General features: G+C 32.9%; 2 protein-coding genes across 4 annotated transcripts in view; one reads left to right on the top strand and one right to left on the bottom strand.

The window, feature by feature from the left end:
* Nucleotides 1-19,285, bottom strand: part of LOC134681093 (uncharacterized) — a 280,458-nt gene that overhangs the window by 29,104 nt on the left and 232,069 nt on the right. The window contains exons 2-5 of one of the 2 annotated variants that reach the window (XM_063540514.1): nt 16,463-16,647; nt 14,184-14,367; nt 12,600-12,691; nt 10,267-10,387 (exon numbers count right to left, since the gene is read on the bottom strand). The exons of the other annotated variant lie outside the window; for it this stretch is intronic. Coding sequence (XP_063396584.1) covers nt 10,267-10,387; nt 12,600-12,691; nt 14,184-14,367; nt 16,463-16,647 — 582 coding nt within the window. The remainder of the gene's footprint in view (nt 1-10,266; nt 10,388-12,599; nt 12,692-14,183; nt 14,368-16,462; nt 16,648-19,285) is intronic. 2 annotated transcript variants of the gene reach the window in all.
* On the top strand, nt 1,557-18,367 carry LOC134681094 (RNA polymerase-associated protein LEO1-like). Of its 2 annotated transcripts, none has more exons than XM_063540517.1 (3): nt 1,557-1,619; nt 4,041-4,134; nt 18,072-18,367. In XM_063540517.1, the coding sequence occupies exons 2-3, from the start codon at nt 4,068-4,070 to the stop codon at nt 18,302-18,304; spliced, it is 300 nt and encodes a 99-aa protein (XP_063396587.1). In that variant the 5' UTR covers nt 1,557-1,619; nt 4,041-4,067; the 3' UTR covers nt 18,305-18,367. The 2 variants fall into 2 exon arrangements, with proteins under 2 accessions (XP_063396587.1, XP_063396588.1); XM_063540518.1 differs by having other exon boundaries at nt 1,592-1,619; nt 4,058-4,134.

Raw genomic sequence — 19,285 nt, 5'->3', positions numbered from 1 at the left:
CCTTGACAGACAGCCCTATTATTATGTAATGTTACAAAACCTTGTGAAAGCAGCATAGCCCATACTATTTCTCAGCAAGTTCTCTTAGAAGGCAGTATAAAAATAAGGAGATGTGGTATGATTGCAAATGAGACAACTATCCACCAATGTTCAAATGAAGTGGATGTAAGCAATTATAGGCAACCGCATGGCCTACAAAAATGAGAAAAAAACTCGTACCACATACTCTTCTATATAGGCCTTTACTTGAAAAATATGAAAATAATTGAGAAAACTAATAGCCTAATTTATAAAACAACAATTTTACCAAAAACAAATAAATGTATGACAGACATGAACCAATAATAATCACTTAACTAGACCCTCCCAACATCGGACATGTACATCAAGAATGTGGCCGGTTGAACATGGTTGGAGGAGCCAACTATTCCCTACCCTGACACAGTCGTGAAACAGTACTACATAAAAATGGACTATGAAAATTAGTTGAAAAAAGTTTAACTCATCAGACCGGTCTGACAAATAGCAGAAAAACAGCTAAAAAGCTAACAAAAACACAGACAGGATGTTGCAGGAAATTAATATATCCCTCATAACAAAAAAATTACAAATAAAATTAAGAAAGGAAATGGGGAATGTGTCAAAGCGACAACAACCCGACCATAGAGCAGACAACAGCCGAAGGCCACCAATGGGTCTTCAATGTAGCGAGAAACTCCCGTACCCGTAGGCGTCCTTCAGCTGGCCCCTTAAAAATATGTATACTAGTACAGTGATAATGGACGTCATACTAAACTCCGAAATATACACAAGAAACTAAAATTAAAAATCATACAAGACAAACAAAGGCCAGAGGCTCCTGACTTGGGACAGGCGCAAAATTGCGGCGGGGTTAAACATGTTTATGAGATCTCAACCCTCCCCCTATACCTCTAGCCAATGTAGAAAAGTATAGATCTGAGATTACTTGAGGTATCTGATGTCTAGTTCAAAGCAAATGACAACTAATAAAAAAAGCATTTAAATGCATTTAAATATCAATCACTACACATCTAACATCCAATGAATTTAGGGTAAATATGTAATTAACAGTGCTAGAATTTCAGAGATCCATACACTTAATATATTAAGTGTATGGATCTTTTTCGTGTGAGCCTAGGCTCCGTGTTGAAGACCGTACCTTGGCCATTAATGGTTTATTTTTATAAATTTCGACTTGGATGGAGAGTTTTTTCATTGGCACTCATACCACATCTTCTTAATATAAGTTATACTCCAGTTCATGTCTGGAAACCAAATGTCTTTAGGCGACAACTCGCCATTAGCAAACTATGATATGGCTGCAAATTTTTGAAGTTCAATGTATCATCACAACACGTTTAAAGTTAGTAAGACCCTAGCTATATATGTCAACAATATGTTTCAATTAACCAATCATTACTTAAAAACTCAGATTATTAAGATGTTCCGATGTAAGTGATATTGAATGAATCTTTATTGCATTAGCAACAAATGTGACAAATGACTTTGGGACGACTTTGCATTAAAAAGGGCGAATTCAGTAGTTACTGTCCCCTTTCATATTTGAACCCTAAACATCGAAACATTGGAATTAAAAGGTACAGCTACAGTTTCTTTATCTGACTTAATACTTACCTTAAACTTCATCGTAATAATAAGTTACATTTATTAAAGTTACAGTGCAATATTTCAGACTATATTCTACTTTCCAATGCGAGTAGTTATGCTTATCTCTGACTATTTTATAAACTGGCAAATGAGTGAACTTGTATGAAGAATCCTCGGCGTGAGATGCAATTACAATATAATTGGTATTTTTATGGTCATCGGGTACCATAATATCTTCCTTGAAATAAGACGTTATCGTTTGATTACTTGCCATCCCTTGTAACTATGATTTGCTCTATATGGCACAGTCCTATTAAGGTGAACTCGTCCAGGGCTGAAACACACTCGTTACTAGGCAATAGAGGGTAATGGCATTGTCCTATAGTGGTCTATCCCAATCATCAGGGGTATATAAACAGCCGTCAGCAGTCAGTCAAGGTCGGGATTACGATCAGATCACACGTATAAGTGATAAGATAAATACCTGCTTATTGTTCCAAACATCGGATTCACTGCTCAAGTCTTTCCAATAACTGAAACTTAGTAGAAGAATTATCTTAAGCTATAAGTGAGATGCATCGAGAGAAACGGAAGAGCTAGAGAGCTAAGAGAGCTTCGTTGATTAAGATAGACATAGCGGAAAGAGCAACATTATTGCGAGCCGGTTGAGCTATCTATTTGAGATAGAAATATTGTGAGCCAGTGGAGATACAGCGCTAGTGAGTATGTTGAGCTAGGCGCTACAGAGCTAGCGAGCAAGTAGATCTAGCTATTTATTTGAGCTATAGAGTCAGTAAGCCAGTTGGGCTGAATAATAACTGAGCATGAAGAGCTTGAATGAGCCGCGAGAGTAAAGAGGAATTATAAACAAAAGAAAATATACACACAAGGTTCAGATCTCGAGAATTAACTCAGGTACGGACCAAAGACACGTTACATAAATTGGTGGCAGCCGTGGGATCTGAGAAAACTTAGTACATCTGAGTTAATCAATACGATTCGGAAAAGTTAGTAAGGAGCTAAAAGAGCTTTCTGAGTCAATTATACGCTCAATTGTATTTAAGATAATAAAATATTTAAAATACTGTTGTTGTTTTTTCTCGAAAAGTCATAATGGCAAAACTATTTCCAGATGAAATGGATGAATTCATGAGCAAAATGAACGGATTAGAAAATCCTAGTCAGTCTACACCTAGACTACCTTCGCATCGCTTATCTTATGATTTCATGGAAGAGTCCGGGTATGCTTCTGGTCGACCATCGACAGAATCTGAATTAATAGATTTTGATATAAGGAAATTGAAAGAGCAATTGGAGCAATTAGAATCCTTTAAGGAACCAACTGAGGACAGATTGTATCCAAATTTACTTGATGATAATAAAGATTATGTACCATCAGGGGTAACTGTAAGATCAAAATATCGCTCTACAGTTACTAAGAGAAATAATGAACCCATTATGAAGGGAGATGATAAAAACTTGAGACAAAACAACTCTTCATCAGTGCGAGTTAAACCTGCAACATATGAAGGTACTTCGTCATGGTTAGATTTTTAGTCCCATTTTGAGGCTTGCTCAAGTATTAATTTTGGTCTGAACAGAATAAAGGACTGTATTTAGCAGTCGTATTAAGAGGGCTCAAGGCATTTTGGGTGATTTATTGATTGATAAACAACAAAATTATAAAGCGTTGGTAAATGCTCTGGAGCAGAGGTTTGCTCCACCAAATCAAACAGAGCTTTATCGAGTACAGCTTACAGAGAGGAGACAAAAAGCATCAGAGAGCCTGCCAGAGTTAGGACAATCAATAAGACGATTAATTAATCAAGCTTATCCAATGGTACCAGAGGATGTACGAGATACCCTTGCAAATTAAAGGAAGACCAAACAAACTGCAGTGCTTATTTAGAAAGCAAAAGGCATTTTTAATGTGTATATTTCAGACATATTGGAACTCTTTGAGTGATTAAAATATAGTTTACACTTTCTAACATAAATATGCACTTGACATAGTCCAATATCACAAGAATGGAGGAATAGGGTGATGACTGCTGTTTTTAGTTTACACATCAATGATGGCTCAAACCATTTATTGGAAAAGAAAAAAATGGTTGTCTTGATAATTATAAAAAGTCTTTGAGTTGTATTTTGTTTGCATGTGTGTTATAAATGAACTATATTGTTGGTCAAATAAATTACAGGCCAACGTTGTCTTTACAACTTATTTTATCACTTCATATTCTAAAACAAATTTCTGAAAGCTCTTATTTGTAGTTCCCTAGAAAAATGCAAAGAAAATTTCACACATGACCACTATGTTTAGAATATATTAGCATTTATAAACCGGAAGTTGATGAGGAATAAATCTTACGGTTTAGCATGCTGATAATTGAAATCATTTAATATTTCAGTAAGCTCTGTATTGTAGTTTCTGAGAAATGTGCAACAGAAGGACTGAAAGAATGAATTGGTCAAACAGTATACCATCCTCCTCAGGAAAAGGGGGTACGTGGTTTTAAGATTAATTAGAATAAAATAATGCATTTAAGGGAAATCTTTAAAATTCCAATTCCCTTCAAATATTGCATGCAAGTTAAGTTTGATTATATTTACAAAGCCTTACAGTTCCTGATAAGACAAGCGATTGATTGGACTTATTCACCTACTTTTGTGATCCCTAGTTTGATTTTTGTTATCCATAGTTTGATTTTTGTTATCCATTTTTTGATTATTGACTTCAGTAGTTTGAAACTCTCCTGTATGAAAATAGTTATTGATTTTCACAGAGTTTGAAATCTTTTTCCCCTTGTGGTTCTTGAAGGAATATATGCTGGTATTCCCTATAATTTCTATTGCAAAATACTGAAATTGTGCCAGTCCTTTGCAAATTTTGGTTGTCAAAACCACTTTTCGAGTACTCTGTTTTTAGCAAGTTGATGGAGGATTGGTGATTTCAACATATGCTCACATGTGTCAGTAAGCCCTTATCACATTTTTCTTACCTAATCCATAATTGGAAGGAATTTATTTTATTTTTTATTTTTTGCTGTTCTCAAATGTAATGATATAGCTTACTAACTACCATGCTAACTGATCTTGATATGAAACGACTGAGTTTTTTACCAACTTGTTATCAGTCCTCAAAATATAAAAATCCATGGTGTAAATTTGGGAAGCAACTCTTGATATTTATCTCATTTGTATAGACATAGGACACAATATTGTTTTTAAAGAATACAAATGTTGCACAAAGAAAAGTTTAGGAAAATTATCTTGTTTTCCCATCATTTCCTTAATCATTTAAGTATTTTTTAGGGGGTTTCCATGTGTGTAAAAAAAATTTGTAAATGTATTCTAACTTGAACATGTTGAACTAGAGTCTCCTTGTGTGTTGCTTACATGGTATTTTTGTTTACAATTGATGCATGAAATAAGGCAAGCTTTATACTTTTGCTTTAAAAATAGTTTCAGAGATTTATAAGCCAACCAGAGCAGGGCCCAGCTTTATACGACCGCAGAGGTTGAACCCTGAACAGTTGGGGGCAAGTATGGAGCTTTTGAGCAATACACTACGCTGTTAAATATAAACCCCCTCAAAAAAAATATTTGAAGAAAAATTCATTTTAATTTCTGAAATCTAAAATGAGAAAAATTTTACCCCCCACTCCTCCCCGTTTTTTTTCACCTCCCCCAATCCCTTATTCCAAAAATAATCTCAATTCAAATTTCTAATTTAATTGGCAACAATAACTATTAATTTAAATTCATCATAAAGTATTAAAATATAAAATAACTTACAGTCATGGTAAAAATTAATCATGTTAACTTCTAAAAATAAATTTATAGCTGCATGTACATCTCAAGACAATTATCACTTCCTTTAACATAGTTTTCAAGCAGTGTAAGGGAGGTTATCAAGTAATTGAACATATGTATAACAGTTTTCTTTAAAATTTAATTGGAATTGGATTACCGCCCTTACAATGCTTTTAAATTGTCTAAATTGTCCGTTAACCAGAAAAACCCTTGTTTACCCTTTTCCCCCTAATTGCTTAATGATTTGATCCGTTACCACCTATTACCATCCCTTTGTAGTATGGAAACTTGTGGTATAATTTCAGAGAGATTTATATACTAAGTTATTGACTGAAAACTACAAAAATGCTTCTTTGCGCCCCTTTTTTGGCCCCTCACTTATTGAAACCCCCCTTCGAGAAAGAACCTCGCAACTCAATCTCAGCCTTTCATTTGTAGTAAGAAACCCTGTAGTATAATTTCAGAGAGATCCATACACTTTAACACAAGTCATTGTCTGTAAACAAGAACAATGCTTCTTTTTGGCCATTTTTTTTGCCCCTTATTCCGAAATGTTCATGAATATTAACCCCAAACCCCCAAAATCAATACCAACCTTTCTTTTGTGGTTATAAACATTGTGTTAAAATTTTATTGATTTCCATTAACTTATACTAAAGTTTTTATCCGGAAACCATCCGTCCGTGGACGACGCTGACGACGGCGTGATACCAATATACGACCTTAAAAAATTTTGCGGTCGTATAAAAATTGAATTTTTTCCCCTATGTTCTATCTTAAGACATGTCGGCTTATTTTCCCCTTTAGTGAATTAGTTTATTGGTTACTTTAATTTTTCGCAATTGACTTCAAACAAACTATCAATAATAAGGTGCCACAAATATGTATTTGTTTGGATCTAACCCATGACCAATGTAATCAAAACCATGACGAATTTCAATACACCTAACTGAATCATGTCAATCGCTTAACCAATCCAAACCAATTTCAATATTTTGGTTATCCTGCGTTGATTGCTTAAAAACAACAATTCCAATTTAGATTGTTTGACTTACAATATAAATTCAAACATGTAATTTGCTTTTTATTTGCTCATTTGAAAAGAACTGAGGCAATAGTTTTGACAAGTAACTAAACTTATCCATGAACCAACTTAACCAAACTATGACAAAATCACTGTTCTAAACGCTCCGCGATATGAAAACCTTGCTACCCGTGTAATATGATATTTTTATGACAATCTGCATTCACTGTGCAAACAAGTCAATGTTCTAGATCCAATAAAACATGGAGTGCATATATACATTATGTCAAAATTAAAATTGCAGGGTCATTTGTAATTTTAAAATGTGGTTCCCAAAGGGAAATAAAAGTTAAAGCGTGATAGTGCTGGAAAAGTATTTGCCCTTTACCATGTTTACATGCTATATCTTTCAAAAAAATGTCAAAATCTAGGTACCAGTCTTGTATTACAACTCCAGTTTCTGGTGCATGTCAAAACATGGAGTGACATAAAATAGTCCATTTTTTTCTGAAAATTTTTCAGGACTTAATTTTTTCTATTTGATAAAAACTTTATGCTTGACTTGAAACATCTATTAAGAAAATATCGCATCTTTTTGAATATCAAACCAGGAAAGTGGAAGGATACAATTTTTACTGGAAGTGGTGTGGCCTAGTAAAAACAGCCAAAAGAAAGAGGGAAAAAAAGTAGTTCGAAATTCAGTGTCTTAACTTTTTATTCTTCAAGGCATGAACAACTGTTATTTAATTAAATAAAATCAACCATGTTGTTTAGTTTCAAACTGGTAATAAGACGGATCAAGATTAGTCCATATAGCATGTATAGGGCACTGAATTTCTTGAATCACTGCGTTCGAAAAAAGAAGCCTGTTATGTAACCTTTAGTGGATTATAATTTCTAAGTAAAAGTGTAATCTATTAAACTTCTACTGGAATATTCCGTTTGAGGAATGCTTTTAAAATTTTATCTTAATTTTCAGTACAAAAATAAAGCGAACACATACTTTTCATGCTTTTACACGATCTTGAAAGAACTGTAAAATGAAAAATGTGTGCACTCTATTGCAAGCAAACTAAATGGCATTTACATAATGCCAATAAAAGTATATGCCTTGCAAAAAGCATGCAGACAAATTAAGACCAAACAAGCTGCAGTGCTCATTTAGCAAAACACATTTTCAAATATGTATATTTCAGACAAATATGGAACTCTTTGAGTGATAGAAATACAGTTCACAGCTTCTAACATAAATATGCACTTGACATATTCAAATATCGCAAAAATTGAGAAAAATGGTGATGACTGCTGCTTTTTAATGTATTGATGGCTCAAATCATTTATTGGAAAAGAGAAAAAAAAACAACAGTTGTCATGATAACTATAAAAAGTCTCTAAGTTGTATTTTGTTTGCATGTAATGAACGAACAATATTGTTGGTTAAATAAATCAAAGGGCAGAATTGTATTTACAACTTATCTAAGCACTTCAAAATCTAAAAGCTCTTATTTGTAGTTTCCTAGACAAAATCAAAGAAAATTTCATTCATGGCCACTGTGTTTAGAATATATACATGATATATGCCATTTGATATTTCATGAAGCTCTGTTTTGTAGTTCCTGAGAAATATGCAACAGAACATTCATTGGAAGGACTGAAAGAATGAATTTGTCAAACAGTATATCATCCTCCTAAGGAAAAGGAGTGGACATGGTTTTAAGATAAAAGAATAAATAATGCATTTAAGGGAAATCTCTAAAATTCCAATTCCCCTCATATATTACATGCAAGCAAAGTGTTTTCATATTTACACAGCCTAATAGTTCCCTATAGTTCCAGTTAAGACAAGGCAACTGATTGATACCTATTCACCTACTTTTGTTATCCATATTTTGATTATTGACAAAAAATTAAAAAAAATATTAATGTCCCTTGTAAATGTATCCTAACTTTAACTAGAGGCTCCTTGTTTGTCGCTCAAATGATATTTTTGTTTACAATTGATGCATGAAATGAGGCAAGCATTATACTTTTGCTTTAGTTTCAGAGAATCATAAGTCAAAAATTGAATTCCCCACCTATATTCTATCTTAAGCCATGTTGGCCATGTTGGTTGACAGGTGGGGTCATTGTACACATTCTCTAATGATAATTTCAGCCAAGTTTTGTTTAATTTGTCGCAGTAATTTCATCAAAGAAGATTTTTGCAAAAGATTTCAAAAATATCGATAAATTGTTAAATATTTTCTTTAAAGGGCAATAACTCCTTAAAAGGTTAATTGACAATTTTGATCATGTCGACTTATGAGAAGATCTTACTCTGCTGAACATTATTGCTGTTTACAGTTTATCTCTTTCTATATTAATATTCAAGATAATAACCAAAATTTTATTGTTATTTGTTATTTGACTGGTGGTGGAATACCGTCATTGTTTTCTTCTATTAGTCTTTTGTATAATTGGCTTCTTTTTTAATTGATCAAACTTGTTTTTTTTAAATAAGGAAATCTGTGGCATGATTAGAGTTTTATCCTGTCAAGTACTAGAGTGAAAATATAACTGAACATTTCATTGCTTATCAGATAGTTAACGTCACCAGAAGTTAACATATCAAATTCCCCAGCCCTCTACCAATTTTTCCTGTTTACATGCTTTTTCACGCTATTAAATAAAAACTAACCAAAAACAAAGTATTTTAGGCAGAAACATATTCATTAGTATAGGACATTGTTGCAGTTGTTTGGAGTTAAAACGAACAGTTTTTGCTTGCATTTCGCATGATTTAATATTCAATCTACACACATAATAGAAAAGGTCTCACAATTTTAAAAGGAAACAAGAATTTGTCCAAACAGTACACAGATGCCCCACTCACACTACTATTTTCCATGTTCCAGTGGACCGTGAAATTAAGGTAAAAACTCTAATTGGCATTAAAGAGTTCGCGAAAATAGTCGGTCCTGTCTGTCAAAATAAGGCTTGGACTAGTATTTTGAAAGCTAGTGCCGGTCCCGATGACCGATGTAAAAAGGGCCGTTGCAGTGGTTTTTTTTTTATCGGTAATTAGTTGAACCGCAACAAATTACAGTACGTGTTTACATCGGTCATCAGATGAACCTGCTCTTAATTTCCGGTACTGGTTTCCTGATATAAACAAACTGAAACCAAAGTGGCTATCTACACGTGGCTTGCTAAATTTGTTCATGTAGCCGTCCCAGGCAAACAATCGGCGATTGAACCCTTCAATGGAGATAACAAATTCTGAGAAAGTGATTCAGATGATGAAATGAATAGCGAATATGACTTTAAATAGGAACAATCAAAAGAACAGAACTGATCCTTTATTGTTAATTTGTCCGTGGCTGTGAAAAATAAAACCGTAATATTAATAAAGTTATTGTTCGATAAAATTTGTTATTATTTTTATTTCAGTATCATACTGACAGAATTTTTAGGACTGACAAATAATCTGGCTTATTCGGTCCATGACCGACGGGTAAAAAAAAAATGTTTTCGTAAACTCTGGCATTAAAATTAGAAAGATCATATCAAAGGGAACATCTGTACTAAGATTCAAGTTGATTGAACATAATCTAAATAAAAAACTACCTTGACCAAAAACTTGAACCTGAAGTGGGCACTATCATTGTTTATGTTCAGTGGACCGTAACATTTGACATCAAACAATTAACCCCAGAGTGTAAATGATGCCAATAAAAGCAATGCCTTCAACATGTATAAAATCTAATCCTTTGTCTAACAGCAATAAATCAAGATACATTGTGACAGAAAGGAGTTACCTGCTTGTGCTGTGAATGATGAACATTTGGTCTTCATGGCATCAACACAACATGTAAAGTTTGTTTTCTTTTTTGGACACACTTTAATTCTCTTGACTGTCTGTCCTTTAGCATCTTGACCCTAAAATATGTGTGATATAGAAATTAAAAACATGTTACAGTACTGCTTGATCATATCTTGCATATTTTCAAGAATAATGTAAATTTAGTGCAATAATGGGGATTCTTGGAATTCATCGTTACATAGTAGTGGTTAATATTTCCCCTTTAAAGATTTTGACAGGACTGTGAGAGCCACCATGCACTAAAAAACTCGTTGGGATTTTGAAATAATTGCAGATATGGCACTGGCCCTTGTTGACATTCCATATATGCACCGGTCACATAGTTATTTAAGGAATGACTGTAATATTTTTTTTCTGTCTATGAAGAAATAACATAAAAAGCTGCAAAATTTTCTTAAAATTACCAATTCAGGGGCATTTAGGCCATCTGGGTTCACAGGCGGGGTCACTGGACACATTTTGAAACTAGATACCATAATGATGATTGTGGACAAGTTTGGTTAAATTTCTCTTAGAAGGATAAGATTTTTTTGTAAAAGATAGAGGTTTAAGAAAAATTGTTAAAAATTGACTATAAAGGACAATAACTCCTTAAGGGGTCAACTGACCATTTTGTTCATGTTGTCTTTTTTGTAGATCTTACTTTGTTAACATTATTGCATTTTACAGTTTATCTCTATCTATAATAATATTCAAAATAATAACCCAAAACTGCAAAATTTCCTTAAAATTGATTCATTTGAAATTTCAGGATAGATAGATCTTGACCTAATAAACAATTTTACTTTGTCAGATTTGCTCCAAATGCTTTGGGTTCAGAGATATAAGCCAAAAATCTACATTTTACCCCTATGTTCTATTTTTAGCCATGGTGGCCATCTTGGTTGGTTGGCCTTGTTACCGGACACATTTGTTAAACAAGATACCTCAATGATGATTGTGGCCAAGTTTGGTTAAATTTGGCACAGTAATTTCAGAGGAGAAGATTTTTGTAAAAGTTAAGGACGAAGACGGACGACAAGCGATGAGAGAAGCTCACTTGGCCCGGCCCTTTGGGTAAGGTGGGCTAAAAATGTGGTACACACTTGTTGTAACCTTTAGAATTATACTTTTTTACTTTTGTTATTTTTGTTGTCATTTCACTGACATTCAGCATATTTCTCTCATACTGTAACTGATTGATTGATTTTTAAAACAGTAAGCATCTATGCTTTAAGCCATTATTCTGGAATATTTTTAATTGATATATAACCACATATATCATGTATATTTATTAGTTTCAAGGTTTATTTTATTTAATTCATGTAGATCAATTATACATGCAACTGAATATTCATCCAATATGGCTGACATGATTCAGAAGATAATTTTTAGATATTTTAACAATTTAGACAAGATAATACTAAGTATTATCAACCCCAATCCTGTCACCTTATGATACTTTTAGATTACTGTTGATCATCGCAACGAGATTGGTTTTCTTGCTTGAGCCAGTACGGTGCAAGCGAGAAAAGCAATCGAGTTAAGATGACCAATGATAATCTGTTTATCGCTATTTCACCTATGACATGTCAATTTCATTAGCAATGCCATGTGCCCCCTTAGTTTCTAGTAATAATTTTCATAGCACTCGACTCCAGTGAGAAAGAAAATTATCAGACAGCAAAATCAAAGGAAAATTTTGTAAAATAGCAATAATGTTTGAAATTATAATCCTGGTATTTTTGATAACTATTTACACCACTGGGTCGATGCCACTGCTGGTGGACGTTTCGTCCCCGAGGGTATCACCAGCCCAGTAGTCAGCACTTCGGTGTTGACATGAATATCAATTTTGTGGTCATTTTTATAAATTTTCTGTATACAAAACTTTGAATTTTTCGAAAAACTAAGGATTTTCTTACCCCAGGAGTAGATTACCTTAGCCGTATTTGGCACAACTTTTTGGAATTTTGGGTCCTCAATGCTCTTCAACTTTGTATTTGTTTGGCTTTTTTTTTAACTATTTTGATCTGAGCGTCACTGATGAGTCTTATGTAGACGAAACGCGCGTCGGCGTATAAAATTATAATCCTGGTATTTTTGATAACTATTTGACATCCAGTTGAGATGACAGTTGAAGATAATAAAATAGATGCTTCCTGGTTCAATATTCATAGAATTTACTACTGACATTTATCAGTTTATAATTGTAAGCTTTATTCGTCTGCTGTTCTGTATATAAATGATATATATGAAAAGATAGTACTGTTTAGTAACAAAACTTACAGTCCATGAATACACTAGGTTTTTCTCCATTGATGAACAATCCAACATTGTGCAGCTTTTTTCATTTTTCCCTTCGGCAATTAAGCATGGATCTATAAATATAATGCTTGACCATTTAAGGGAAAAATGATCAAAAATGTAAGAGCCAGATTAGTAAATCTCAAGAAATTTTAGGAATCACTATGGACTCAGAAATAAAAGCCATGCTGACAAAATGTTAATGAGACAATAGAAATCTTATGAACTCAGAAATTAGTAGTAATAAAGTGTTCTGATTTGGAGTACTGAGGTACTAAATGTAACAAACTCCATCATCAGGAAGTAAGAAGCCTCTTTTACCATAGATTACCATGAGTTTGTTCATCATTAAATATAGTTCTGATCTTAACGACTTGAGGATCTGAGGTTAAAGTCACAAAATAAAACTATGAAATATGCAATAGCATGATTTGCTACCCTCAAGACTCACTATCATCATGATCATGGCTATAGGCTCAGGAATAAAAAAAAATGCCATGCTGATATTTATACAGACTGACAGAGTGGAGTAAGTGTCCTGATTTGGGTACCAAATATGACAGCCTTAGGAAGGATGAAGTCTCTTTTTAACTGTTTCACAAACTTTAATAGCTTGTTCTGGGTTTTGCTCATTATTGAAGGCATTGTTGTTTACATCCTGGTTCTTTGTTTTATGGTTATAATTGTCTTATTGGCAATCTTTTTACATCTCCTTCTTTTTTCTATATTTTCTATGATCATTTCATTCACATATTTTCTGTAGAGATGGTAAGGATATTTCATGCAAAAAAGTATTTATCTTCCATAGCTCTTTAGCGTTTGCTACATATTGAAAGGGAAACTAAATTTAATAGATTTTTTTTTTCTTATTTTTAAATTCAATATTGCTTTCTATCAGATTTTCGGTGAATTCAATATCCTCCTTTCAGAGAATATACCGGTCAGAAGAGTTTCCTTTTTATGATCTTTTATATTACAGTGACTTGACTGTTAGCGTTGCTCTCCACCAATTGCTACTTATTCAAAATTCTGACCAAATTGCAATTTGTTTTATAAAATCAAATTGCTCAACTGGTCAGAATATTGATCTAACGGCTGCAGAAAACCACAGCCCAGTCATGAAAGTGCAAGGTGATAAAATAAAACATACTTCAGTCCTATAAGAAACTATTATTATTTTGAATTGCTATAAAAATTTCCAAACTAAGCTTTCATATAGTTTCTCTTTCTGAAAGTATTCTATATTCATAAGAATCAGATATCATTATAAATAAAACATCATATATTCAGTAAAATATGTGTGAAATGACAATATGCTGTTGATAAGTTTCCATGGGGAGATAACCTAAAATATTATTCTTTTGAATAAAGACTTTTTGAAAGAAAAAATGATTATCTCCCCATGGAAACTCCCTACAAACATATTGCAAATAAACAATTGCACCAGGAGCTCATGTCAGATAATGTCCTGATTGTGCATAGAATAGAACAGAGTTCTAGGATATGATAGGATACGGTAGCATATAAGTAGATTTTAAAATATATCCATAATGATCAGGAACAAACCTTTGACAGTCAGCTGGAAAGTTGCATTTGTATCTTTAGTTTCTTCCTTCTCTGCTCCAAAAATAGTTATAGCAACATCATAAAAGCCTGTTTCATTTGCGGTTAGATCACCAAACTTCAGATTTATTGTATTGGGAACCCATGTTACTTTGTTTTGGAACCTGTCTCCTATTCCAGCACGGATCTAATATAAAGCATCAAATAGTTGCAACTATACAAATATAAAAGACACTGTTTTTATCTGAATAAACATGCACTTTAATCTGCCACCCTTTAGACACAAGTAAGGAGTAGGGCCATAAAAATTTAAAAACAGCTGTCTCAGAAATTGATGAAATTACTGCAGCTAGAATTATCACTTACAAGTGTAGTTAACATAATGAAAACCCTCAAACTTGTGACTTGGTTTGTATTTGTATAATTTTCAAGAGTGTCAGAAAAAAGTAAAATAACAAAAATACCGCACTCTGAGGAAAATTTAAAATAGAAAGTCTGTAATCAAATGACTAAATCAAAAGATCAAACAAATTGATAACAACTGTCATATTTCTGATTTGGTACAAAGAAAAACTGTGTTTTAGCCATGTGCGTGTAACATCAAAATTGTTTTCCGTAATCATGGTAATGTTCTTGTAAATTAATAATCATTCATTTTACAAAATATTTCTTCAATCTGGACAATATCTCTTGGTTTATTTTTCAAAACTATATTAACAGAAACTTCCTTATATTCAGTTTAAGTTGCAAACAAGCATTTCAATTACCATGATTATATTCATAAAAATGCACCAGAAACTTATTTTCTGCATTGATCTTAACAAAATATAAATTGCAAAGACAATTACAAATCTTTAGCAAAAATTAAAATCAAAGTCATTAATGATTTTCAAACAAAGGCAATGAATGTCTTCTGCTGGAAAAAGAGGAGTTTTGATTGATAGCTCTAAAATATTATTGCAAGCAAAGTAAATTCAATGAAAGTTATAACAAAATGCTTCGCAGATCACAGCCTGATAGGACTGCAGAAGTCGAACCCTGAACAGTAGGGGCAAACTTGGACACAATATTCAAATTGATACAGACACTGTCTGAATTGTGGATTCATTTTTGACATTTATAGAGGTTTCTGAAACTAAATAAATGTGGTCAAAGATCTTAAAAATCTATTGCGAACTACTTTGCATTTGAAGATTTCTTCTTGAAACTTTTTTTTATTTAATTTTGAAAAAAATATATAAATCTCTTGAAATATTTGGGAAAAGAATCCCCCCCCCCCAAAAAAAAATATAAATCTCTTGGACCCCTCTCGAGCAATTATCCTCAAACTCCATCCCAGCCTTCGCTTTGTAGTATGGAACCTTGTAATACAATTTTAGAGAGATCAATACACATAAACGCAAGTTAATGTCAGGAAACTATAAAAATGCTTGTTTTTGGCCCCTTTTTTGCCCCTGATTACTCAATGTCTGGGGCTATTACCCCCAAACTCAATCCCAGCATCTTTCACTTTGTGATATGGAACCTTGTGGTACAATGTCAGAGAGCTCCATACACTTACACACCACTTATTGCCCGGAAACTAAAAAATGCTTGTTTTTTGCCCCTTATTCATGGTATTCCTGAACTGTTGGTACCATAACCCCCAGAAACTATCTCAACCTTCATGACCTTCCTTTAGTAGTAGTGAACCATCTAGTAAAATTTCAGAGAAATACATTCACTTAAACTAAAGTTATTGTCTGGAATCTGAAACCAAATGTGTCTTTGGATGATGGAGACGATGACGCAAATGACGAAATCATAGCATTATCCGCAACCCTTCAAAAATTTTGCGTTGGTATGAAAAATATACGATAATTATAAGTTTCATTTAACACCTTTGCTCCAAATCCCTCCTGTAAAATATCATAAAACATTACAGAAACATCAAAAGTTAAATACCAAAACAGTTAAATTAATAATCCATAGTTGTATCTTAATATGTTTAAATAAATTCAAACTTAAAATAAACATTTTTTAATAAATAATTGATCTCTGTACAGATTTAGGGGAATCAACAAAGTAGTCACATCTATTCCACGATACTCACCCAGTCACATTTTTCACATTAATAAACACCTCTATAATTTCTGAATTGACAGTATTTTATCATTGTTTATAGTGATTTTGCCATCTCATTGATATACCTCATATCTTATTTTATTCATAATAGTTTAAGTTGATATAACAAGAATTTCTCCTTTAGATATATCTTGGGAGATAAGTCTAATATAAATCACCTTGAATCCATTATTATTATTATAGTAGCAGAAGATTTCTGCCGTATCTTGTTTGGTCTTTCTAACTGTCCAAGCTATTACTGTCAAGTTGATAAATTTCACTGCAGAATCACCATATACAAAGTTGGTTGTAACCTCTTTACCTGCACATAGACTCACTGGCGCTTGGTTATGATAAGATGCACCTGTTAGGTAAAGACAATAATAATTTAAGAACCTTAGTGAGCAGCTCACACACCCCAAATCCCCACATTGTCATTGGAGAAATTAAATAAGTGTAAGAAAAAGATTGTATAAAGAGAGGGAGGCCAGAGATGTGCCAATACTAATATATATGTATACCAAATATCATGGAGCTACCACTATTGGTTCCCCTTGAAGTGACCTAATCACAAATTAAGACATATTTGAAAAGCTGCTGCCATTGAAAGGAATGCCTTGCCCTGTTAACTTCATTTAGGCAAGACAGAAATGTCAAAAAGACTCAAAACAGAAAAATAAATCATATCATTGCAATCCATCTAAAAACAGGAGTTAATCCCGACACTCTCTAAGGGGAATTAATTTCTGCTTCACTACTTACACTCGTCATGTTTCTCTAATATTAAAGCTGAAAAGAGTAATTAAGGAAAAGGGAGAGGATTGTGGTTACTACAAATGGAACATTTTTATGGTCATGTTACACAGTTAATAAAGTTATGATAGTGTCTATAAAATTTAAAGGGAAAATTGCAACTTTTACATTAAAAATACTTTTATTGAAAGCAGTTAGGATTTATCAAGTATATCATTAAAGGAAATGCAAGCCCCTGAATAGGATGTCCATTTTAAGATGTATACTCCATATGTTCACCCTTATTGAATAGTTATACACAGAAATTGAAAGTTCACAGTATTACAGAAATAACTAAATATCTAAAACAAATGCAAAGTTCCAGAAATTGACAGACATGACTTTGACCTCATCTTTATGTTTCTATTATCCTCATTCAGTTTTTATGTACCCGACCAATAAACAGAGATCATCTTGATTTTAGCTCATTTCATGGATCAAGGATTATCTTTGAATTTTAATGCTTACATCTGTTTTTAAAATATCAAATACAATTTGTGCTAGAAAATTTACATGTTGATCTGACTTCAGAGGTTTGTCATGTATAAATATGCAGTCTTCTATATTTAAGACCTTGATACAATACCCTCACTCTAAGAGTGGAGCTATAGTGCATTAACCTCGTCTTTCTGTGCATCTGACCATCTGCTCTCCTTTGACCTATACATATTACTATCACAATTTTCTCCTTTAACAATATGGCTTCATACTTGGTCACCTGCTTATAAATGAGTTGCAATATGTGAGTATTGTTCATAATTGCCAGACACCTACTTCTTAATTGCAGATAATATGTTAATCTACTTCAAATGTTTCGTTTCTCTTTACTCAAGTACTACGCAACAAAATAATTCAATTTGTAGATATCATGATAGACAACTCTTGCATTTCAGCTAAACACTCTTGATGACTATGAAGATGAGACATTTTATTGAGTCTATTTGAAGATTACATTTGGATACAAATAAATATTCATGTAAAAATGTGTTATTTTAGATGAAGAATCAGAAGATGAAGAAACTGAGGAATCTTGGGAACAAGATTGTGACAAGGGACATCAGAATGGGAATATGGGATATAACTCTGAGGAAAATTGTGATACTGAAGTAAAGTCAGAAAAAAGTGAAAATCATAATGACAATAAGAGAAAAGGTAATAGAAGTAATAAACAGCACGCTCTAGTTGATGAAAAACAGTTTCATACATCACAAAATACAAATGAAAGCTAGTCGTTAATTTAAAAACATGTAGTTGGTGTTTTGACTTTTTCAATGTATTTTATCATTTTTCATTCATACAAATAAATTTTAATGTGTCAGTAATAATAAATTATTATTTTACTCAGTACCTTTAATTTGATGGCAGCTTTGAAATTGATAAATGTAAAGTAATGCGTTTATAATGTGGTCTTTTTCAATGGGGATATTTAAATTGTGTTGTTGGCTGTTTTTTTCTTTGCATATGCATAGTTTCCCATATTATACATATTTCGACACAAGCTTAGACAATGTTCATGTTCAGGTAAATTTTTTTACAAATCACAGCATATATTACAGTTTATGGTTCCAAACCAACAGTATTATGATGACCTTGACAGACAGCCCTATTATTATGTAATGTTACAAAACCTTGTGAATGCAGCATAGCCCATACTATTTCTCAGCAAGTTCTCTTAGAAGGCAGTATAACAATAAGGAGATGTGGTATGATTGCAAATGAGACAACTGTCCACAAATGTTCAAATGAAGTGGATGTAAACAATTAACGGCAACCGCATGGCCTACAAAAATGAGAAAACACACGTACCACATAGTCTTCCATATATGCCTTTACTTGAAAAATATGAAACTAATTGAGAAAACTAATAGCCTAATTTATAAAACAACAATTTACATAAATGTATGACAGACATGAACCAATAACAATCTCTTAACTAGACCCTCCCAACATCGGACATGCACATAAAGAATGTGGCTGGTTGAACATGGTTGGAGGAGCCAACTATTCCCTACCCTGACACAGTGGTGTAACAGTACTACATAAAAATACACCATGAAAATTAGTTGAAAAAGGTTTAACTCATCAGACCGACAAATAGCAGAAAAACAGCTAAAAAGCTAACAAAAACACAGACAGGATGTTGCAGGAAATTAATATATCCCTCATAACAAAACAATTACAAATAAAATTGAGAAAGGGAATGGGTAATG

The sequence above is a fragment of the Mytilus trossulus genome, chromosome 8, assembly GCF_036588685.1.
Source record: "Mytilus trossulus isolate FHL-02 chromosome 8, PNRI_Mtr1.1.1.hap1, whole genome shotgun sequence".
Classification (NCBI taxonomy): Eukaryota; Metazoa; Mollusca; class Bivalvia; order Mytilida; family Mytilidae; genus Mytilus; species Mytilus trossulus.
This window is presented reverse-complemented; position numbering and strand designations above follow the sequence as displayed.

Excerpts from the sequence above, each read along its gene's own strand:
- LOC134681094 (XM_063540517.1), top strand. The coding sequence starts at position 4,068 with ATGTGCAACAGAAGGACTGAAAGAATGAATTGGTCAAACAGTATACCA. Across the intron at positions 4,135-18,071 it reads ATCCTCCTCAGGAAAAGGGG|ATGAAGAATCAGAAGATGAA; the intron begins GTACGTGGTTTT and ends GTGTTATTTTAG.